Source organism: Lissotriton vulgaris, unplaced genomic scaffold (genome assembly GCF_964263255.1).
Source record: "Lissotriton vulgaris unplaced genomic scaffold, aLisVul1.2 SCAFFOLD_1119, whole genome shotgun sequence".
Lineage (NCBI taxonomy): Eukaryota > Metazoa > Chordata > Amphibia > Caudata > Salamandridae > Lissotriton > Lissotriton vulgaris.
In genome coordinates, this window is record NW_028246957.1 from 514,715 (window position 1) to 539,124 (window position 24,410).

Here is a 24,410-nt window from a genome sequence, read left to right on the forward strand (position 1 = left end):
CAAAGGAGCTGTGTGAAAAGCGAGGACGCCGCTGGCTCTGCTGGGGCCTACAAGGTCGACAATGCAAAGCGTTGCAGGCCGTGACGCAAGGGCATGTTGAATCTGCCTCAATTGACACTGCGGCACCCGCTGGTGGATATCAGCACGCAACCTGCCGGGGATTCCGGTGGATGGGGGGAGGGAGAGAGGGGAGGGGGTGGTCCTGGATGCTGCGAGAATGGATGAATTGAATTCTATTGATGAAAGGTAGATAGATGAATGTCATGGATGTAAGGAGGATTAAATTAATGGCTGCAGGTGGATGGGTGAACGTCATGGATGCAGGTGGATGGATGGATGTCATTGATGCAGGATGGATGGATGAATGTCATGGATTCAGGATGGATGGATGTCATTGATGCAGGATGGATGTCATTGATGCAGGATGGATGGATGAAGTCATGGATGCAGGATGGATGAATGAATGTCATTGATTCAGGATGGCTAGATAGATGTCATTGATGCAGGATGGATGGATGAATGTCATGGATTCAGGATGGATGGATGTCATTGATGCAGGATGGATGGATGAAGTCATGGATGCAGGATGGATGAATGAATGTCATTGATTCAGGATGGCTAGATGGATGTCATTGATGCAGGATGGATGGATGAATGTCATGGATTCAGGATGGATGGATGTCATTGATGCAGGAAGGATGTCATTGATGCAGGATGGATGGATGAATGTCATGGATTCAGGATGGATGGATGTCATTGATGCAGGATGGATGTCATTGATGCAGGATGGATGGATGAATGTCATGGATGCAGGATGGATGAATGAATGTCATTGATTCAGGATGGCTAGATGGATGTCATTGATGCAGGATGGATGGATGAATGCCATGGATTCAGGATGGATGGATGTCATTGATGCAGGATGGATGTCATTGATGCAGGATGGATGGATGAATGTCATGGATGCAGGATGGATGAATGAATGTCATTGATTCAGGATGGCTAGATGGATGTCATTGATGCAGGATGGATGGATGAATGTCATGGATTCAGGATGGATGGATGTCATTGATGCAGGATGGATGCCATTGATGCAGGATGGATGGATGAATGTCATGGATGCAGGATGGATGAATTGTGGTAAATTCTAATTACCCATGCTTAATTTATGCGGTAAAGTCAATAAGAATAACTCAGATAAATAAGAGGCAAAATCCGTGATATTTGAGGTTTCTCAAAAAGGGTTTTATTCCTTAAAAAGGAATTGGGTATTTGGCTCGAGCCAAGGTGGCATACCATTCCGTCACCACATAGGTTCGGGAAGGGACTGACAGACAACATTTTATTGACAGTTATTCATATATATAGTCAATGCATTACAGTAAAGGCATATGCAGAAGGCGTAACAGCTGAGAAGAGAGATAAAATGCTCATACGTAACAGAAAAGGCGTTGCAATAGGCGTGTACTAGAAACGTCATTTATCATGAGGTCACAAGTAGGTGGATCCATAAGAGAATCCTGCAATGTCAGCAGAAATACATGGCAGAGATGCGCGCGCAGCAGCATGACGTGTGATTGACGTGCAACTGGAGGGTGAAGGGGACTTGACACTTAGCCCTACAAGTGTAGACATAAGTCTGGGATGTCAGATCAACCTAATCCCAAATCGTATCTGATATCTTATGTTTAAGGAACTGTATTATCTGGAAGGGAAAGGTCTCTCGGACGGAGGCTATTCTATACTGGTTGTGAGTGCGTGTATAAGCGTCTACGTGTCTGCATGAGAGGTGAGGGGGCATGGGCCTACCATGGCAACAGAGTCTATGAATTACTTGCACGGAGACAGAAAGGCCGGGCCCGTTGCTCCTGCAGCTGGGAGGATGTTTACCTGAACCACGAGACAGGAATGTATTTTCGAGGAGTGGAGCAGATAATTCGAAGGTTGAATACAGTCTTGGCAGGCAGAAGGCTGAGCTCAGCGCCGTGAGCCGCGCAAGGAGTAAGGCAGGGGTCACTGGTACAGAGGCAGCCTGGGCTGAGGCTTTCAGAGTCAGAAGGCAGGAAAAAGAGGCTCGATGGCAAAAATCAGGGCCTACTTCGCCAGAGCTGAAAAACGTGTAAAGTATACCACAAAAAGACGTTGGCATAGCATATGTAGAAACTGAATATTCAACCCGTTCATGGCGGATCTGAAAGAGGACATGTTAAAGATGGACGCAAATGTATTTGCGTCTTCATAGCTGGCACAGGAGGGAAATTACATGCACTTCAAGCTAGTACATGGAGACGGTGGGGTACGCGTTAGGGAACACTACTTGACCAAAAATTTATATTTCCTCAGAATGAATGTCATTGATTCAGGATGGCTAGATGGATGTCATTGATGCAGGATGGATGGATGAATGTCATGGATTCAGGATGGATGGATGTCATTGATGCAGGATGGATGCCATTGATGCAGGATGGATGGATGAATGTCATGGATGCAGGATGGACGGATGAATGTCATTGATTCAGGATGGATGGATGGATGTCATTGATGCAGGATGGATGGATGAATGTCATTGATTCAGGATGGATGGATGTCATTGATGCAGGATGGATGTCATTGATGCAGGATGGATGGATGAATGTCATGGATGCAGGATGGATGGATGGATGAATGTCATTTATTCAGGATGGATAGATGGATGTCATCGATGCAGGATGGATGGTGCCGCTCATCCTGAACTTTTACGCCTCACCACTTTCAAATGTCACCAGCCGCCCCTGCTCAGCTGGCACAATTCACTTGTCAGTAGACCAGATTCACTCCACTGGGAACGTGGAATTGCATCAGCGTGGCATGCATCATAAAAGTGAAGTCTCAGCCCGTCTTTCACTGAATGTTAATAAGCTTCAGGGAGCTGATGGAGACAAGGGGAGAAGTACCTACCCCTGGACAGGGTGGACGGTGCGATGGAGGGATACTTCAGTCATGCTTCAAGTGGAACACAGCCAAACCTGCCCAATGGAGAGCGGGGGCAATTAAGGTGGCAGATGGGAACATGCACCACTTGACACTCTCCTATTTGGCTGGATTTAAGGCAAAGGACACCTGGTTCAGAAACACTCACATCAGTATCCAGACATTATCCAGCCGCACCTGAATAAAGCCATTACAACGTTTACCGCTTGTTAGCCCTGAAACTGGAATTTTTCCTAGGGATAGAGGGATACTGGGTCAATTTGTACATGGTTATCCCTGACTCCAGGGACGTTTCTGTTCTGATTCACCCCCTGCAATGAGCATGAGGTAAATAGGAAGTTTACCTGTGTGTTGTGGGTAGGGTTGGTGCAGGGTGAGGTCTGGCTATTGTTGGTTGGGGGGAGCATTACATGGCACACCTTGGCATTGGGGAGGTCAGGTGGTGGCTGGCCTCAGTCGCTGCCTACACCCCTTCTGGAGATTCCATATCATTGAGAGACTCTAAAATATTACATTAATAATTGCTTTGACTATGAGGAGGTGAAAAGGCTGAACTAGTTGGGCCTTGACGTGTTACCTATACACACTAGCTGGAGTGTTTAATTTCAATGCAGTCTCACTATAAACACATACAGAAGCTGTGTGACAGAGATGCTGAACAGTCACACACCAGAACACGTAAAACATGCCTGTGCCAACGTGGCGGGAAAGGAACAACTGCTTTGTTTGTTGGCACTGTCTATAACAGGGTATTTTAAAAAGAAAAAATACATGCACCCACATTTGGAAACAGAAGCCTTCATTTTCATTCCATCAGTAGTTTTCTGCATTATTTAATAATTAATTCATTTAGGGCCACATGCATCAAAGTCAGGATTTGCGAATCCTAAATAGCGAATTTTAAGAAATCGCTATTTAGATTCGCAAATCCCTGTGCATGTAGGAATCACAAAAAAATTGTGATTCCTACAAATTCCTTAACTGCAAATCGCAATGAAGGAATTGCTTCCCATTCATTCCTATGGGCCTAGAGGATAGGAATGAATGGGAATTGGATGCGCAATTTGCGAGTACCAAATAGGTACTCGCAAATTGCGCATGCAATTTCAAGGGTGTCAAAAGGACACCCTGTTGCACCCCTGAAAATTATATGTTACCACATGTTGCACACACACATGCCCTTTGTGTGTTTAACATGAAACTTTGAAAAATGCCCTTTCATGCTCAAATTGATGGTAATTTGCAATCCCTAATTGCGAATTTGGAATTGCATCACGCATTGCATTTAGGGAATCTCAATTTAAGATTCCCTAAATGCATTTGCAATTTAAGTCATCGGACCCAAACCAAGCAGCCACCAACCTCACACAACACTTAAATTGACTTATAATGACTTAAATTGCGAATTTGCATTTGGGTTGATGCATCCCAAATGCAAAAATAGCGGTCACAAAGGTGCAGATTCTGTTTTTATGTAGCGCTATGAGTACCAGGTAGAATACAGGAAAATAAAATGTATTTATTTATTTTATGTGCTTTTTTATTTAGGTGGTCATTTTTTGTACACAAAGAACTGTAGAAAGACACTGATGATGCCCTTGGTGCATCTGGGAAGGTACGTAGGTTTTTTTTCAGCTTAACAAACAGCAAAGTTATTTTCCCCGCAGAGCCACTTAGCAGGCAGAATCTATTTCCAGTCAATATCGGCCAAAAGGTGTGTAAAAAATACTGGATGCTCAGGATACTGTTGTGAGAGCTTTATATACGGGCAAAAATACCAACTGCTGGCTTCTCCCTATTGGTGTGTGCTTTTAAAATAGAAATAGGCATAGAATAAAGTTTGTGTTGATCCCAAGCGGGCCTTCACAAGCACCTTGTATGTTGCCTGGTGAGGTAAGAGAGTTTAACATGTAGGGTCACACATGCCAGGTATTTTAGGGTCTTTCTGCTTCTCTGCGCATGACTTGTCGTTGGTGGCACACTTTGACTCTCTTCATAAGTTTTTTTATTTGTTGTACTGTAGTTCTATGTAGGTCTGCACCCCGAAGTCACAGGAGACTTACTGTCTTGTTCTATTTTTACCTAAGCCATGAGTTGTGAGAGTGCACCTGCTTTTGGATGAAAAATGTTTATCGGGGTAACATAAAAATTCGATAGGTAATCTGTGCATTATTTATAATTTCATGCACAGCAAGATGCTATGATCTTTGCTGAATCACATGATCTTTCAGCCAAGTGCCTTAGGTGTTAGGCCTGGTGCCAAAGGTCTCGGTCTCTCAGGGCCTCTGTGTAGACCCCCATCTCTGCTCCCCAAGGACCAGGTGACACTGCACAGCAAACAGAAATGCTACGAACCTGCAGTGACCTTTTGCATCCAGAGGGTGGCGACTCAGAGCAGTCGAGGGCTGCCCTCAGAGGGTGAAACAGGGTTTCGAAATTCGGACATATTCGTATAAAAATAACATGAGTTTATTTACAGCCACGTTCAATTGTAGAGTAAAAATGCATCATAAACATGATCTTTGACTTATCTGCTGTGGGGTGACTGGGGTGGTTGAAATGCTCTCCTATTTTTTTTTACCTATAAACCAGACTGCGGTGAACAGTACGGTGACAATCAATGCCATCCCTCACCCTTGTGTGACAGGCACATGCCAAAATCGAGGCCATGTGTAAGTGTGTCACAGCCTTGCCTATTTTTTTCTACCACTAAAGTGTACAAGCACCGGAAGTGGCGAGCAGGCAGGCGGTCGCAATCACGTGGCTAAGCTCGCCACAAGCCAGGGCAGTGCCAATCAAAAGGCAACGTGACTAAGGGCAGGCGTGGTTGAGGTGTTGGCGTTTGCAACCACAGGCCGAGACGCAGGGGCGATGGTGGGAGCTGAGGGTAGTGGAGGAGGCGGGTGGAAGGGGTAGAATGCCAAGGACCACAGAAGAAAGGGGAAGGTACACTAGCAAGCAAAGTAGCACAACATTTGAACAACAGGAAACATCGTCCTCAGTAGGGCCCTGCTTTCATGCGTCCCTCAAGCGGACTTGGGAGATTCCACATCTGGGTTCCACACTGGTACCATGCTGAGCCAGACAGGTCTTAAATCAGGAGAGCCCATGATGGACCTTGTGGAAGAAGCCACCTCACAGGAGCAGGGCAGAGCACCCCAGGAACCCTGTGGATACTGTAATCTGACCTGTAGATTGTGAGCTGTCCTTGTGAGTGCCAGGCCTCCGCAGGGGCAACGGGTGCATACGGGCCTAGTCACAAAAGCTCATTTGGAATACGTAAAGAAGTACTTAACATACTCAGAAATGGAATTCACAAGCCCAAGTGGGAGGTTTGGCAACATTTGGGAGGGGCAAGAAAGTGATGGGAAAATGTACTACAAGATGAGTGGGGTTTAGGGGTATTGAAGAATGGCTGTGGGGAGGCCAAAAGGGCTGTGCTAATACAAGACAAACTCACACAGAAGTAAGAAAACTGCAAGTCACAAAATATACAATTAAATCTATTACTTTAATACTAGTTCAAAAAACAGGCTCAAATGTATTCCCACACTGGAGTAAGTCAGGCCCACACACGGCCAACCATTCCTACTGTATTACACTCCCATAGAATCAATGGAGGCAAGTAATGATGTATAAGAAAACATATACAATAAACGAAATAATGTTTGAAATCAAAATGTATTCAAATTACTTTTACGTTTAATAGTAAAGTTCATAAAAGAAAACATCATTTTAAAATTGAATGTGCATTATAATATTTTAATAAAACACAATGTAAATGATAACTATTTTTAAAACATTTTACATTTTAAATCACAAAATAGGATAAGACTTAAGGTGAACCCAAGATTGTGACTCATTCAACACAAACGTTCAATAAGAGATCGGTGAAGGAAAATTAACATTAAATGTAAAAAACTCAAATATAAACCAAAAAATAAGTTACACTTTAACAATATGTTATGCTTTGGTGAGGTGTGTCGTCCCAATTACTGTGGTAGTCCTAATTGAATAGGAGTTAGGGAATTTTTTAGTATTATTTTTAATTTGAAAAAATAATAATCTTTCTTACAGAGGCGGTTTCTGGGATTTGGCGGAGGGGCTACGCCCTTCCAATTAATTGTTACATAGATCGATGATAATTGCTAACAGCAATTACCATGTTTTTAAACTATCCATGATGCAGCATTCACTGCCCTGGTCTGCCGACAAGTCTGTTCTAGAAAACGGACGTCAAGCAGTCAGGCAGTTTTAATTTTGACAACTGAGCAAGCGCGCATGTGCCTATGGCCAGCACTACAGCAGTGAAAGTAAAGCAGTACGGGCTGACATGCTGTCAGCCCGATTTTGCAATAATTAGGCTCCTCTGGACCCGCCCAGAAATGACGTTTTAAAAGTGTCACATTCTAATGCAGCCCCGGGCGTGTCCAGGATCAGCCCTGTACTCCCGGGGCTGCTTTTCTATCATCAGTCACCTCTCAGCACTCCTCCCTTTGCCATATCATCACAGTGACTACATGGAATGGGAGGGGTTGCAGCATTACTTTAGCAGGTTGGCTGGCCTCTCACGTGCTCTAAACAGATACACTGCGCATGCTTCAGCACCTCGTGTAATCTGTTTAGAGCAGGCGTGCAATGCCCATTGGGCTCATAGGGCTAAAATGCCATGCAATTTGAACATAAAGATGACAGGATTGATGGACGTCCATGCAGTTTTTATGAAGATTATAAATATTTTATTTCATTGCAGTGCATCCACAGCCAACGCGTTTCGCCCAACACGGGCTCCTTCAGGGCTTTTTGCTTCAAATCACAGACAGTTGTGACCCTTATAGCCAAATTCCATACGACAATTCCTTCCGAGTTCAGTGTAAATATTAGCAAAAACGTTTTTTGGACAGCAAGGCCTTTGTAACTCTGAGAAGAGATTTCCTAGTTTGCGTGCTGCTCCTACATGAGCTCTTTTGCCAATTCCTATGGAGTAGGAGTGTTTCTGTAAAGTGCTAATTAAAGCACTGACGGTACCCTAGCCATCTCCGCTGGTCCGACGCGTTCCTAGTCCCGATTTCAAGAGTTTGAAATCGGGACTAGGAACGTGTCGGACCAGCGCAGATGGCTAGGGTACAGTCAGTGCTTTAATTAGCACTTTACAGAAACCTTCCTCCAAGGGTGCCTGCTGGCCTGAAAGCAACATAAATGTGCAGTACTACGTGTGCAAGTGTAAAGTGTGGTTGAGCCGTGTACTGGCTTTAAATTATCTAATCACTCCAAGGTTTGTGACAAAGATTCATTGTTTTTGAGCTGTAGTGCAAAGAGTTTACTGTGCTGTGAACTGTGCACTTTTAATTGTAATTGTATTTATATTGCGCTTACCACCCCATACCAGGTGTTGAAGGGACAGTTATGTTAGAAAAAAATGCATTAAGTACAGTCTTGGCATCTCTCAAATCTGTATTTTGGAAGCAACATTTCATTTTAAGACATTTTGCGCAATCTATCTTACTGTGTGTAATGCAAGTTTAAAATAATGACTTGCATATTCACAGCGCTTTCTGTCACTTCATACCACTAAAAATACACAAGTTACTATTCTCCACTGCGCCAACCAAGATTTAATCCTGTGGTTCTCTGATTACACAGACCTATGCAGTGCGTTAACAGACTTTCATAATGTACTGTAGTTTGTTTGCCACGAGCACTAACTTTTAAAATTTATTTTTCACTTAAGTTCTTTGTTATTTTATAGGTAGCTACCTGCTGGTGAAACTAACAGAATATTTTGTTTTTTAGCCACACCTTTTGTACAACTGATATTCTGAACTTACATATTTAAAAGTGCTTTCATTTGTCATAATGAAGAAAATTGAGTTTTGGTGAAATACAATGTTTGCCTAAGATTACAAAATGTAAGTGTGATAGGTGTGATTTAGCAATATTTTCTGACTCCACTTTGTACAAATCAGCTGCTAAATGGGTTTCCAAGTGTCTTTTATTATGTTAAGGCTTCGTTTTTAACCTCTTTGTGTAGGCTTTATATGGTGCAAAGTCGACTCGAAATAGTTTAGCTCTTTCATGGGCACCAATTACATTACACAAAGTCTCATTCATGTTTTATGGGCAGATGTGAGATTAAGTGATTTGCCCAGAATCTCAGGATATTCACACTGAGAATTAAGCCTGTTTCCCCAGTTACTAACTCTGCAGCTCTGGCCGCAACACCACATCCTGACTAGAGAAAGGGAGGGAGGCAGGCTGAGGCCAGTATCAGAATTTGATGTTTTTGGCCCACTTATCGCATAAACATTGCAGAAACTAGCACCAAAATACAACAAATTTCAAAACTTTCCTGGGGGGGCGATACCCCCCTCCCGAGCCTCCAGCCATAAACACCAACCTCACTCGTGCTACAATTCAATCACTAGTTACACCCCGCTACTTTCAAATTCCACCAGCCGCCACTGCTTTCTTATACTAGAAAAAATGTCTTAACAATTTGCTATAATTTTATAATGGAACTCTCCACCCCAGAGACGCATAACTGTTCTCCATTCATTTGTTTCTCTTCAAAGCTCGACAAGGAGAGCTGTTTCTGCAGCACCACTTGGTGTTGTCATTAGATTCTCGATTTGCTGTTTGTGTGAAACATTTAAAAGGTAACAAAAGCAAAGGGATGTGGACTTGCCAGTTATTGAATTCAGTGCCATTAATCCATCTCCACTGCTTATCAGAATCCTTCCAGAGGCCAATCCAGTGATCGGGATCCCCTTTGTACCGCAGCAAGAAATCCTGCAAACGAGAAATATAAAAGAACATTAAGAGATTTACTGATTGGTCTTGAGTCAGCAGTTCAGAGAAATTACAGGGCCCAGTTAGACAAAAAAACTCCAAAATGAATCAGAATAGAGATGATAATATTAGTTGTTATTGTTATTATTAGAAGAAGTGGTAGTCGTGTCTCATGAAGGAGAGAAGCAGGGCTTTAAGTGAGCCGGGTCTCATAAGGTCTGAGCACCGGCAGTTTTTTAAAGGGCGCCTCGAAACGGGTCTCTATCGGGCTCTGTTTTGTGCCCTGGCACAGGCGGTCTGTTTTTTCGAACTGCAGTGACAGGAGGCACATCGATGTGCCTGTGCTCACACTGCTCACTTTTCACTAGTGGAGAAGTTTGCAGGCACGCAACGCCCATAGGACTCAAAGGGCTTCAGCCCCCTTCCCTCCACGCCTCCGCCTCTCCCTCCCCCTTACCCCCTCCCCCGTCGTGTGTGTGTGCCAAGTTCAAGTTCTAGTTCAGAAATTTGTATAGTGCACTACTCACCCAGAGGGTCTCAAGGCGCTTGAGGGAGGGGGGGTGCTTTACTTATCGAATATCCAAGTTTTTAGTTGCTTTCTGAAGGAGAGGTGGCTTTGTGTAAGGCGGAGGTGGGTGGGGAGAGAATTCCAGGTTTTGGCCGCTAAGTAGGAGAAGGATCTGCCCCCCATGGTGGATTTATGGATGCGCAGAATATCGGCGAGGGCTTGATTGGACGATCGTAAATGGTGGGTGGGGGTGTAGAAGTACAGTCGCGTGTTGAGGCATTCGGGTCCTAAGTCGTAGAGGGCTTTGTGTGCGTGGGTGAGGAGACGGAACGTTATTCTCTTGTTGACGGGGAGCCAGTGGAGGTCTTTCAGGTGACCGGAAATGTGAGCTAGACGGGGGATGTCCAATATGAGTCTGGCTGAGGCGTTTTGGATGCGTTGGAGTTGTTTCTGTAGTTTGGCTGTGGTTCCGGCGTAAAGGGTATTTCCGTAATCCAGGCGGCTTGTGACCAGTGCGTGGGTGACCTTCTTTCTTGTTTCGGTGGGGATCCAGCGGAAGATTTTTTTGAGCATGCGTAGGATGTTGAAACATGATGATGAGACGGCGTTGACTTGTCTGGACATCGAGAGGGAGGAGTCCAGGATGAAGCCCAGGTTACGTTATGTTATGTTATGTTAGACTCATTTATCACGCTCACAGATGCTCCAGCGAAGGAGCGTCCTGGCGCCCGCCAAGGTAGCAACACAACACAACAGAACAAGACGGAGCCAAAAGGAAAAACTAAGGAAACAGGAAGGTTTTTACAGCTCGACGAAAAGAGAGCAGATCCCTGAGGGCACGAATCTCAAGGGGAAGGGAATTCCACAGCACTGCGGCGCGTACTTGAAATGAACGGCCGCCGGCCCGGCAGCGCTTGAACCGGGGGACGACAGCAAGTTCCATGTCAGAGGATCTTAAAGCACGACCCGGGACATAGCGGGACAAAAGGTTGGAAAGAATCAAGGCAGGGGATCCCTTGACGATCTTGTAAGCAACACAAAGGACCTTGAACTGGATCCTTCGAGCAATCGGTAGCCAATGCAGCATGCGCAAGGTATTAGTTGTAGGACAGAATCTAGGCAGGCCCATGACAGCTCTCGCCGCTGCATTCTGTACACGCTGCAGGCGGGTGATTTCAGCCTGATTTAGTCCCCCTAAACGTGCGTGATCCGTAGGTATGGGTGCGGTTCCCAGGGCCGGAGGCCACCATGAGTCGTCCTAGGCATAGGGGAAGAACCTAGGATGAGGACTTCCGTTTTGTCCGAGTTTAGTTTTAAACGGCTGTTCTTCATCCATTCGGCTACTTCTTTCATTCCTTCGTGTAAGTTGGTTTTGGCAGTGTTTGGGTCTTTGGTGAGTGAGAGGATCAGCTGGGTGTCGTCTGCGTAGGAGATGATGTTGAGGTTGTGTTGGCACGCGATGGATGCGAGGGGACTCATGAATACGTTGAAGAGGGTGGGACTGAGTGATGATCCTTGTGGTACGCCGCAGATGACTTGGGTGGCCTCTGATTTGAAAGGGGGAGGCGGACTCTTTGTGTTCTCCCGGCGAGGAACGAGATGATCCAGTCTAATGCTTTTCCTTGTATTCCGACATTGTTGAGGCGTTGTATGAGGGTGTTATGACAGACCGTGTCAAAGGCTGCGAAGAGGTCAAGTTGGATGAGGGCGGCTGTTTCTCCGTTGTCCAGTAGAGTTCGAATGTCGTCTGTTGCTGCGATGAGGGCGGTTTCAGTGCTGTGTTTGGTTCGAAAGCCGGACTGTGAGGGGTCGAGGGATTTGTTGGATTCAAGGAAGGCGGCGAGCTGATTATTGACGGCTTTCTCAATGACTTTGTCAGGAAATGGGAGGAGCGAGATGGGGCGGTAGTTCTTAAGCTCAGTGGGGTCTGCTGTGGGTTTCTTCAGAAAGGCGCTGAGTTCGGAATGCTTCCAGCTTTCCGGGAAGGTGGCGGAGTTGAAGGAGCAGTTGATGACGTTGCAGAGATGGGGTGCGATAATGGAGTCTGCTTTGTTGAAAATGTGGTGGGGACATGGGTCGGTTGGCAATCCTGAATGGATGGAGTTCATCAGGTGGATGGTGTCTTCAGTGGTGATTGGGTTCCAGGCGCTAAGGTTGTTAGAGTGCGGTTTTGGTTTTGGTTCGGAGGAGGGTGGAGTGGGCTGGTCTTCGGACTGGTTTTCAAAGCTGTTATGTATGTCGACGATTTTGTTGTGGAAGAATGAGGATAGAGAGTCGCAGAGGTGTTGGGAGGGAGTGATGTCGTTGGTGCCGGCGGTGGGGTTGGTAAATTCTTTGACGATGTTGAATATTTCCTTGCTGTTTTGGGCATTGTTATCAAGTCGATCCTTGAATGCTGATTTCTTGGTGGATCAGATCAGTTGGTGGTGTTTGCGGGTGGCGTTTTTGAAGGTGGCAAGGTTGTCCGTGGTTGGGTTTTTTCTCCAGGCTTTCTCGAGGGTACGACAGAACTTCTTGGATTTCTTAAGGTCATCGTTGAACCAGGGGGCTTTTTTGCTACCTTGCTTGATTTGATGGTTTTTCAAGGGTGCTAGTTCATCGGCGCTATGGGTGATCCATTGTGTGAGGTTGGTGGCTGCTTGGTTTGGGTCCGATGATTTGGCAGGAGGGTTTTGGTGAAGCGATGTGAAGTGCTGGTCGGTGGTAATTTTGTTCCAGTTTCTTCGGGGAATAGGTTGTGGGGGGTTGTGGGTCGTGTTTTTTTTGTAGTTGAAGTGAACGCAGCTGTGGTCCGTCCAATGGAGAGCTGTGGTGTGGTCGAAGGAGATGTGCTTGCTGGAGGTGAAGATTGGGTCGAGCGTGTGTCCGGCATAGTGGGTGGGGGTATTGACGAGTTGTTCGAGTCCGAGGTTGGCCAGGTTGTCCAGAAGGGTGGTGGTGTTGCTGTCGTTGTTCTTTTCCAGGTGGAAGTTGAGGTCTCCCAGTAGAATGTAGTTCTCGGAGGGGAGGGCATGTGGGCTGATGAAGTCAGCGATGTCTTCGCTGAATTGTGTGTGGGGTCCTGGTGGTCTGTAGATGAGGGTGCCTCTGAGTGTGGTCTTGGGGTCGGTGTGGATCTGGAAGTGAAGGTGTTCGGCGGTAGCGAGGTTATCGTCGGAGCTGGTCGTGATGCGGATGGTGTTCTTATGGACAATGGCGATTCCTCCTCCTGTTTGGTTGGTGCGGTCCTTTCGGATGATTTTGTAGCCGTCCGGGATGGCTATGGCGATGTCGGGAGCTGATGAGGCGTTCATCCAGGTTTCTGTAAGGAAGGCGACGTCCGGCGATGTGGTGTTGAGTAAGTTCCAAAGTTCAATGGCGTGTCTGTGGACTGAGCGGGTGTTGAGCAGGATGCACTTTAGGTGGTTAGTGTCGGAGCTCTGTTTGGAGATTGTGGATTTAGCGTGGGTCCTGGTGGAGTCGAACTTGCAGGAGTGGCAGGCGAAGGGTCCATGGGTGTGTCCTGGGGCTGCTTGGTAGCATTTTGGTGGGCGGCCGGGGTTAAGGGCTGAGAGGGTTGCGGCGTCGTATGTTATGCGGGCGGAATGGTTTTTGCGGGGGCCAGGGGGTCTGGCGCTGGGCGCGGTCCAGGCGCGGACGGGCGTAGACGGGCTTACCTTGGCGCACCTTCGGTGCACATGGGGCGCGCATGGGGCGCGTTCGCTGCGCGTTCGCTGCGCGCTAAGGCATCTGTCATAAGTGGGTAGTGAAGGGGGGAGGGGCGAGGGAGGAGCAGCTGGGAGGCGGGAGCGGGGTGGAGAGCCGGGCAGGGAGGCACAACAACAAATCAACAAAATGGCAGCAAGCCAAAAGTGAAAGAGGATTGGGGCACAACCTTAATAAACGCGATCAAATTGGCAATGGCACCAGCACAATCAGGCACAAATGATTTAATGAGGCAAAGGCAGCACAGCACAATAGAATGATCGTGAAAGCGCTCTTTCGCAGTATAGCGCTATGATACAAATATTATGAGCAATCAGGCACTACTAATTTTGGGAGCAATGCGAGCTAGCAAATATCAATCAGGCAGTCTGGCGCTACGATACCAAGCAGCAAGTAGAGCAGGATGCAGCGTGAGGAGCGACCGCTTCTGATGAGATCAGGACGGTCACAGTGCTACAACGGGAGAGCGGAGCTTAGAGTATCAGTGGGAGGGAGGAGCAGCTGGGAGCAGGGTTGGATTGGGATCACAATTCGGCCCGGGCACTGACGAAAAAAGTGGCCCACATTCAAGAGGCGTGGCCCATATTTAAGGGGCGTGGCCCACATTCAAGGAGCGTGCCCTTTCATGAAACACAATTTGCACAGACAAGGAATGAAAGTGGGAGGATACTGTTCTTGCACAGAACACAGGGCAAAGGTGCCAATGGCCTACATGCTGAGCAACTAAAAAAAATAGCAAGGCCCATTTCTGTCACAAAATTATTCCAGCCCTCCAGCACAGGAGCACCTGAAAAGCAGCAAAGCACCTGCTATTACTAACCTACTTAGCCCTCCCCAGACCTTCAGCTCAGGAGCACATGATCAGAGGTAAGGCCCCTGCAATTAGTAAATTAATCAGCCCTCCAGGCCTCAGGAAAATGTCCTGGCAGGGGAGCACAAAACACAGCTTTCTGGGTCATCCAAAGTAGCCAGGGGGGAGGCTGAGGTGAAGCTGGTGCATGGGAAGTGCCTTCCCAGGGTGTTCTGGCAGTTTGAGTGTTTACCATTTACTGTAGTATTACCCTTGTACCGGTGTATGGTACCCTTTTGTAACTTGCACACGCCACTTTTCTCTGGTATCACATTGTATGCTACCTCTCACTTTTGTTTGCTTTAGATACTTGCACAAGTGCCAGCCCTGCCTATGTAACGTTTGTTCTTGTGCTGGAGTGTCTGCCATTTATTACTTGTACTTTGTACGCTTTTGTAACCTGCACACATATCACTTTTTCCTCCTGTAATGTACCGATTGCTACCTCATGTATTTTGGTTGCTCACTATTGTCACTTTTGATTCATGTAACTTAACGTTTGCTTTTGTAATTTGTCCACTTGTAATTTTTCTCATGTATTATTGCTGTTCCTTGTGTGAAGCGCTGACACCTTCGGGTAAAGTCCGCGCTATATAAAATTGCATAAATAAATAAATTAAATAAAAAAACTCCAAACATCACCTGGCCCCCACAGCAAGACCCATTCTTCCTTGTCCACTATGCCCTGAATGTGAAGGGCTGTGGGCGAGGTGCTAAGACTAACACCGTCTCTGGGCTGCATGGGCGCCAGGGGGCCAAGGTGAAAATGGCTCAAAGGCCTAAGAACACCTGGCCCCCAGGGAGGCCGATTCTTGCAAACAATCACCCCTCCCCAGCCCAGCCTCAGCTTGATTGCTTGATTGCTTGGCAGGGCAGGGGTGAAGGAGAGCCCACAGCTGACAATCGCTGTCTGGCCGCACAGCGAGGCTGCTTTCAATTTCTCTGTCTGTCTCGTGCCCTCCGTGGGCCGTTTTTTTTTCTCCCCTTTTCTAGTCCACTCTCTGTGGACTGGGACAGGGGAGAGAAAAACGGCCCACAGAGGGCACTGAGGCACCGGCCCTTCGGCCCATTCCCGAATGCCCGCCTTGCCAATCCGCCCCTGGCTGGGAGGCGGGAGCGGGGTGGAGAGCCGGGCAGGGAGGCACAACAACAAATCAACAAAATGGCAGCAGCCAAAAGCGAAAGAGGATTGGGGCACAACCTTAATAAACGCGATCAAATTGGCAATGGCACCGGCACAATCAGGCACAAATGATTTAATGAGGCAAATGCAGCACAGCACAATAGAATGATCGTGAAAGCGCTCTTTCGCAGTATAGCGCTATGATACAAATATTATGAGCAATCAGGCACTAATAATTTTGGGAGCAATGCGAGCTAGCAAAGAGCAATCTGGCAGTCTGGTGCTACGATACCAAGCAGCAAGTAGAGCAGGGAGCAGCGTGAGGAGCGACCGCTTCTGATGAGATCAGGACAGGCTGAGACAGCTTCCCAGGCACACACAGAGACAGTTTTTGAGCCTCTCACAGCCGCACCCAAGTGCTTCACAGGTGTCCACTATGCCTATTGCTGGAAGAATTTCACCCCACCCCCCAGACCTGAGAACTGTGGACTACCGCCCCCACCACCCTCCCAAACCTCTGCAGCACCCCCATCCTGGTGCTGAGCGGGAACAGAGGAGTACCCCATGTCCCTGTAAGAGAGTCCAACACAGGCCCAGGAGGGACAGATCCTGCCCTCATTTTCATAATTACCTCAGTATACGGGTCTTTGTGAAATGTATTCAGTCAATTTATATCTTCTTATCCTAAATACTGATATACACCTGCCCCACCATGGCCGACATTGGACACCTCTAGGCCCTATGTCTCTCTTCACAGGCTTCCTCCTCCTTCCTTTGCTCGCAGAGCCCCAAATATGCATCTTAAAGCGAGTACATCATACATGTTATGTGCTTCCCACTCGCACCCACGCACATCCAAGACAAGGCACGTGATGGTGTTTCATATTCTCTTTTATATCTATTTTTCCCGAGTGTGAAATAAAACATTTTCTTTAATCATGGAACACGACTGGGCGCCCTCTGAACCCACACAGGCAGAGCAGGAGCGGAGCGGCGGATCTTCCAAGGAGGGCAGGAGGAAGGATTTTAGTGAAGGATGAAAACACGGAGTTTTGCCATTTCACTTCTCGCGTGGATGAGGCACACAGTGAATGACGGATTGCCACAGCTCTTACCAGTTCCTTCTGGGTGTCAATCATCACCAGGGAGGAGTCGAGTGCAGCGCACGAGTCTTCGGCCTTCGTCCAGTTTCCTTCAACTTCAGAGAAATAGAAACACTTGTTCCGGTACCAGATCCAGTCTTCCTCACAAGGGGGCAGCACTTCAGCGTCCTTTAGATGTTCTAGTGAGGAAACAGTCAGGACATCTCATTGATATGATTTAGCTGGTGTTTGTTAAAAAAAAGTAGAAGTTAAATAAAACTGGTATTTGTGAATTAATTGTCATAGTCAGTGTAATTGAAAGATACAAGAAAGTGACATTTTAAATAAAGGAAGAATATTTGTAAAAAGTTATATCTGTTTTATAGACTAAAAAAGGCAGGCGAATCCTGGTGCTCTTGAAAAGTATTCACTCGTTTATGCCTATAAGAAGCTATTACATACAGTTTATATGCACACAAAAAAGTAAACATTCCTATTAAGGCAAAGCCAAATGTCTTTGACTCCCTCTGATTCTAAGGTGCCCTCCTCCCTCAAAGTGGCCGCCACTGGGCGGCAACTGTACAAATACGGGCAGTATTTTAGTTTATTCAGCCAGAGCCATTCAGTATAGCACACTTGACAAGCTCACCACTGCAGACCGACCCTCGACACCTAAACCGTCCTAAGCGTTTAAACATCGACAACTCATCCTGTCAGCAAAGCTGCACTTTCTTTTGCTTTTAATGTTTTGTCAAACCTACTCTATAGCGTAACTCTACAACAGAAATCAGATTGCAGAATGTATGTTTTTAATTTCCTTACAATGTCTTTTGCATTTAAATTTGATTATTTGCCTAAAACACATTTCAAATATTAGCACATAATCCATCCTCAAAAAATTTCTCAAAACACAGACAGAAATACATGCAGGGCCGTTTCTAGGTGTTTTGCCGCCCTAGGTGAGAATTGAAAAATGCCGTCCCCTCCCTTTTAATTACTACCATCACTCTCTCCATGTCATCCAGGCTACAAGAATTAATGCATTAGATATAAAAGTACTTGTATTCAACATTAAACAATTAAACACATCAAACATTAAATAACTTTGGCGGATGTAGAAACTTTTGAAAATAGACTCATATTGGATAGTTCCATTTCTCTATCCGCTTTTCTCTTTCTGTACTGAGCACCTCAGAGTTTTTTCCTGTCTGCCACTTTTGATCCTTTCTACCTGAAAAAGTATAGGGCAATAATCATTCTGCATATTGTATATAATAGCTCTGTATATTGCAGGCACAGCTGTGCTTTTGTGCTTTCAGTGTTGCCAGATTTTGAAACCCATCCCTTTATGCAAGTGCAGGAACTGTAAGAAAGTCAGATGTATTGGTCTGTCCCAGTATTTACACACAATTTTAAACCGCACTAGTTTATTTCATTTATAGCACTACTCAATCCAATGCAGGGTGTCAGAGTGCTTTACATAACATACACATTGAGAATAAATCGTGCAAGTGTGTAACTCAATGTACAAGATGTGATGCATGACTCAGTGAGGGTTAAATGATGTAGCAGTCACATATCCTACATAGCTCACTGTGGTGAATTAAAAGGCTTACTAATTATGAAATGCAAGTAACGAAAGGATCCGTGTACAAAGCAGAAGCTCACTTACCTAGCTACATTAAAAAAAGATTCTGTCATCTGCACATTACATGATGTGCTTTGAAGGAGACACATTAGCCTTTGATACTACTTTGATTCAGATCTGGGACTGCACAAAACAGAGATCTCTCCCACAAATACTTTAATCTCCAGCGTTATCTCACCAATTATTATTCCCTGATATTTTCTGGGCACCTCTGCAGAAGATGTCTTAACCCCATAAAATAATAGAAAATGCAGGCTTTGCAACCAATTAAGCATAGTAGATGTAATACCATGCTTTTCCTTGTTTCTTTAGGGCATGGTTTAAAAACACTTAGTAAAATTAGTTGAGGCCCACATTTTGCGTCAGGAGTGTGCCACTTTTTCAGCACAACCCTAAAGCAAAATTTGTTAACTCAAATAATGCGCTTAATACACTCCTGATATACCTAATAAAAACCAATGCGTGGGATGTTATCTGATGTTACTTCTTGTGATGTCACTTACTGTAATGCCACACATTGGGATATCATGGGCTATGATGGCACACACCGTGATTTCACTCCCATACTGACTAACTAGGTTATTCCCCCCACGTGCTGAGGCTGCAAGAAACTCCATACCGTCAAGGCATTCCATTTTAAGAAGGAATAATTTTACCCAAACACGAAACCTGCTCTGACAACTTTTTCCAAACAGTACCATCCATCCATTAATTTCAAGAGTAAAGAAGTACAATTTACATATTTTTTCCTTTAATGCAGAAGAAATGCTCAGTAACTGTCCACTCCTAGGATACCCCTGTGCTGGCCGAGCTGTCTCAGTAGTTCTTTGTACCCTGCCTCACCTGCACTCACTATGCTGACTCACATGCACTCACTTCCTGTCTTACCTGACCCTACTAGCTCTGTGCTCTCACTGTCCTGCCTCACCTGCACTCACTGTCCTAACTCACCTGCACTCACTTTCTGTCTCACTGACCCCACTATATCCCTGCTCTCATTGCCCTGCCTTGTAGTGTAGTTCCTATTATTATCAATAGGCTCTGCGCATTGGACTAATATATACTATAGATTTGACGTAGGACTTAAGTCGACTAGGTCTCTATCGAATATATGAAACTTAATTGTGAGTGCCAGCTAGCTCAGAGCTCACTAGAAACGTTCTCTAACAAACAAGAAGGGATTCGTTTCTGACAACCGCATAAACATGACAACTTTGTTTCCCAAGAATAAGAAATATATCTCTAGAGTCGCGGAAACAATAGATAAGTATTTCACTCAGTCAATCGTGCATGCTTCGTTTCACCAGAGGTGCAGAGAAATAGAGAGACGGGCGTTTTCAATAAAAAGGGTATTTATTGAACAGTCTTCTTTCTCGTGCAGAAGAAATGAACTGCTACAATCGCAATACTTGTTATAAAGTACAATGCGTACAGTAAAAAGAGTATTACAAAATGATACTGTAAAAGCATGGTATGGTTTCTAAGCCATAGAATACATACATAAATAATAACAGACTAAAAACGTACTCCACTGGTGCTTCTAAAATACGCCTACCCCGGTGTACCTAACCTAAGTCTAGTACGAGGAAAGAGTAAGTGTGGTGTAGCATAGGTTTAGTATTTTCTGCTAAGAATCTATCTAAGACTTCTCCTAGGGTTCTAATCAGCTCCGTACATTGGTTTTAGAATGAAGAGGTCTGGGATCTCTCTCTCAGGACTCTATTTCCCAACAACCCGCAAGGGAAGCTTGGAAACACTGGAGCTGGATTTCTCGGCCAGAGAAAAGACAACGTCTCTCTCAGTGCGTCTGCTGGAGGGTCGGCTTCCTTCGGCACTTGCTGTAGCGAGCTGCGTCGGGCAAATAGATAGTCGAACTGCTCCAAACCACCGTGTCTTTGCTAGGGCAAGTGTGGGCATATTTATACCTTGAAGGTGTCGAGTTTGACATAATAACGTCACTAAAGACTCCCAGTTCTTTGAAAACTCCATGAGTTCTTGGATAAATTAATATTCAAGCAAGGGGAAGTCCCTGACTGCTGAAGGCTAGTTTTTCCAAGAAATCGTTGTGGTTTTTCAGAACTAGTGGAGGTAGCCATGCCGTATTTGGACTGCATGGGCCAAGTCTAAATATGGTTATGATTTCAATGCCTATATAAGGATATGGAGATCTATACCTATATAAGGACATGAATCGGGAAAATTACACTAGGGTCCTAAAATGATACATAACACCCACTCCACGTTCATATGTTCATCCTTACTAAATACTAAGCATTTAAAACATATCTAAAGCATGTGTTTACAATCCCACCCCAAAATACAAAAAATGCACTTGAAATGGCTGTACAAGAAAGAAGAGAAGGGTGAGACCATTTCAATTCAGATTATATAATACTATACTTATGCTAGAGGATAAGGTCAAATATTGCCTCTAGGAAGTGCTTTAAAGAAATCTTGTTCTCTAAGACTAGTTCTACTTTAAGCAGATTACTGTGCCAAAATAAAAGAGTCAATTTAGAAAAAAATTGAATCAGTTCGTTGAAAAATAGTTTGCCAAGTTAGAGGCCTTTGTTTTAGAAAAGTGAAGGTCGAATTCAGAGTTTTAGATAACGCTGCATGCTATTTTCAAAAGTTATTCTCGTTGGTAGGAGAAAACATCAAATCAGGCAGGCTGGCAAAGAATTAGTCTACCACAGTAGTTGAAAGTTGGACTATGTCAGAAAAAAGATCAATACTGCATAGATGAGATGCATCGCCATCAGCGTCATCCGCATTAGCAATGTTCACAGAAGATGGTACCTGTGTGCCTGGTGCTCCATTTATCTCACCCTCAATCGGTGAGACCTCAATGAATGCCTTCATCAGGATTGGTAGCCGCTAGGGACAACACGTTGCAAGAGCTGTTACCGAACCAAGCAAATCATCAATATCCATAGGCAGTGCTGATGGAAGTGTGAGACAGACGTCTAACACGCATTCTTCTCCGCAAAGCAGGCATCGCAGAACAGGTAAGATGCAATCTTGCCAGATTGGTCTGAACGAAAGAAACCATGTGGTATTCAGATCTCTTAAACGAGCCATGCCAAGAATCTGTGTAATTCTGTTACGGTACCGCATTGCCAGGATTTGTTCCATGGTAATCTTGGTATCGCTGGTGACTGGACTTGCCTTATCGGAGCAAGAGGAACAAAAATAGAATTCCTGCTACGAGTCCTAAAACGAGAGGCAGGCCGCCGAACACAGAGTGCACGAAATTTGGAAAAATGCTAAGGACTGCTTCAAAGGGTGGTAACAGTCCCGAAAAAACTGTCTTAAATGCATGTACAATACCAATGGTATCAGACATGTTTAAGATACGACCTAACATTTCTACGAAATGTATAGGGTAGTTCCTTGATAAAAGTTCATGTATCTCTGCAGAGGACATTGCGACTTGCAGATCATACGTCTCTTTGGACGAGGTCAGTGGTACAGTTTTTTGTAAAAGAATGGCTTTCATTCTGCTTAAAGTATCAATTAGAATAAAAGAGATGTTCAGTGAAGGCCACAGTGGTGACTCCCCGTCTGACTTGCTTTTAGGAAACAATACTTGCATACAGCAAGTGACCCTGGCTGACACAGTTACGAGATAGGCTTTCCCTGGCATCATTCCACAACAGCTGTGATCATTCAACATTATGTAGCTACCGTTCGATAGCTGCCTAAAAACTGGCTGAATCACTGATGCCGGTGAACCTTGCAGGTGACAAGATAAATTATTTGCAGAACCATCACAGGTTCCGTGTAAATGAATACCTTGACAAAGAAGTGTACCAGTAAGTGAGTTTTTGCAATTGTCACCACTAAGAAATACCTCCTTTCCCCCACTCCAACATCTGTGTGTGTATGGTAAATCCCAGGTCGACTTAATGTATTCTTTACCCAACCTTTCATACAGGCCTGCTGGTATGTGTTTCAGGCAATATTAAAACTGGAAGATAGTCACTGGTATCGTGAAGGTGCCATGTATTATCCATTCTACGACAGGCTTCTCAGAAACTGTCAACGGTAATCTTTCCAGTTTTTCTATGCTCAGCACCGTATAGTCTGCTCCCCTTTGTGCCAAAGAGATTTGTTTATCGGTAAGGTTAAACACAGTAAACAATTATGTAGTGTTGATTAGACGCCATGGCATGTAGCCTGAACGGAGATTTTGTAACGTCCAGCCTAGCAGCATTATAGAACGCATTAAGACTGGCCATGTTGTAACATTAGCAAGTCCTGTTCCATTATGTCGATGGCAGATGATACAATGCTGTCCAAAGAATAAATTCTGGAGGACAGAGTTGTTAACCCATTGTCCATACAGAGAGTGCTTTCTCTAAATTATTACAGTGAATTTCACATATTCTTTCTGCAGTTTCCATTTGCATGACTTTCTGTGCTTCATTATAAGCAGCATATATACCAGCATATATGAAACGTTTTTGACGTGGTTTACGAGGTCCCAGTAAGAAATCTCTTAAATCAACGCCATCTTTAAGTAAAGTTAAGTGTTGTTTAATTTCTGGAAGTGTGGATTTTTGCAGTCAATCAAGGCATAGCTTTCCTACACTGTAAGTTGTTACTATCCCTGGATGTTGTCTCTGGGCATATCTTGGATCTGGCCTAGTTACTGTAAACCCTTGTGTATTGTTCAGGAATCTATTTTTGACAGTAATTTGTGTCTGTGGGCCAGATTAACCATTTTTTCCTATCAGGATTTGTTCTGTTCTGGTGTAAAATTTAATTTACGTCTACCTCCTCATCAGTAGTAGTGTTACTATCAGGTGTGGGCTTAGGTATGGACGTTTAAAAAAAATCTTTGATCTTAGCTAGGCCAAGATGTCTGTTGAACAGTGTCATTTAAAAACATAATTTGTTCCGGGATGATGCAGGCTCTAAATAAAGCTTCTAACCCCTGCACCTGCCAGTCATTTGTGCCCCAGACAGTTTTCGTCTCGATGTTGTCTTTCCAAAAGTCAAACCCTAATGTAGACAGCTGAGCATAACAGTTTGCAGAATAAATTTGTTTAGTATTGGTCAACATACTTTTCAATCCTGTCTTATTAACATTTTTAAAGTAAAAACTTTCTGGATTTGTAACGTTATAACCTGAAAAGTATGGAAATTTTCCAAGAAATGTTTTAGAGCTACCTTTTGGTGGCGTTGGGCAATGATCCCATTGATTATAAGTTAAAACATTTCTAGGGTTTGAAGATTTATGCAAATAATGATGACCATAATGATTAAAACAATACATTTGTTCAGAATCTGATGAACCTTCTAAAAATTCATGTTTTGTAAATTTTGCTGACATTTCCACATCTGCCTTCATATTTTTAACAGTCTCAAAGTCCCAATCATCAGAAAATGTACTGGCTGAAACAAAGTCACTTAATGAAACCTTAAATTGATGTAGAATTTTCAACAGTTCAACTGAACCATAGATGTCATTGTCCGTACTGTCCCATGCTATACCACCAGGTATATAGATGGCTGTGATGTTCACTGTTGACAGGTCTCTTTGTTCATGATGAGATGATTTGTGTGGCTTCAGGAGTAAGTTGATGTTCTTACTTGCTGTGTCCTTTTTACTATATTTTCCATCTATCAGCTTCCCCAAACTTAAAACAAGAATGAGCCAAAGGAGAAGAAAAAGTACACCTAACCCAATCCAAAATTCAACCCATGGTGAAACCAGATATGTTTTTCAA

General features: G+C 44.7%; 1 protein-coding gene across 1 annotated transcript in view; it reads right to left on the bottom strand.

Annotated features, from left to right (window-relative positions):
* Positions 1-24,410, bottom strand: part of LOC147665682 (C-type lectin domain family 2 member D-like) — an 87,634-nt gene that overhangs the window by 36,037 nt on the left and 27,187 nt on the right. The window contains exons 2-3 of the mRNA XM_086949600.1: positions 17,061-17,227; positions 9,656-9,759 (exon numbers count right to left, since the gene is read on the bottom strand). Coding sequence (XP_086805726.1) covers positions 9,656-9,759; positions 17,061-17,227 — 271 coding nt within the window. The remainder of the gene's footprint in view (positions 1-9,655; positions 9,760-17,060; positions 17,228-24,410) is intronic.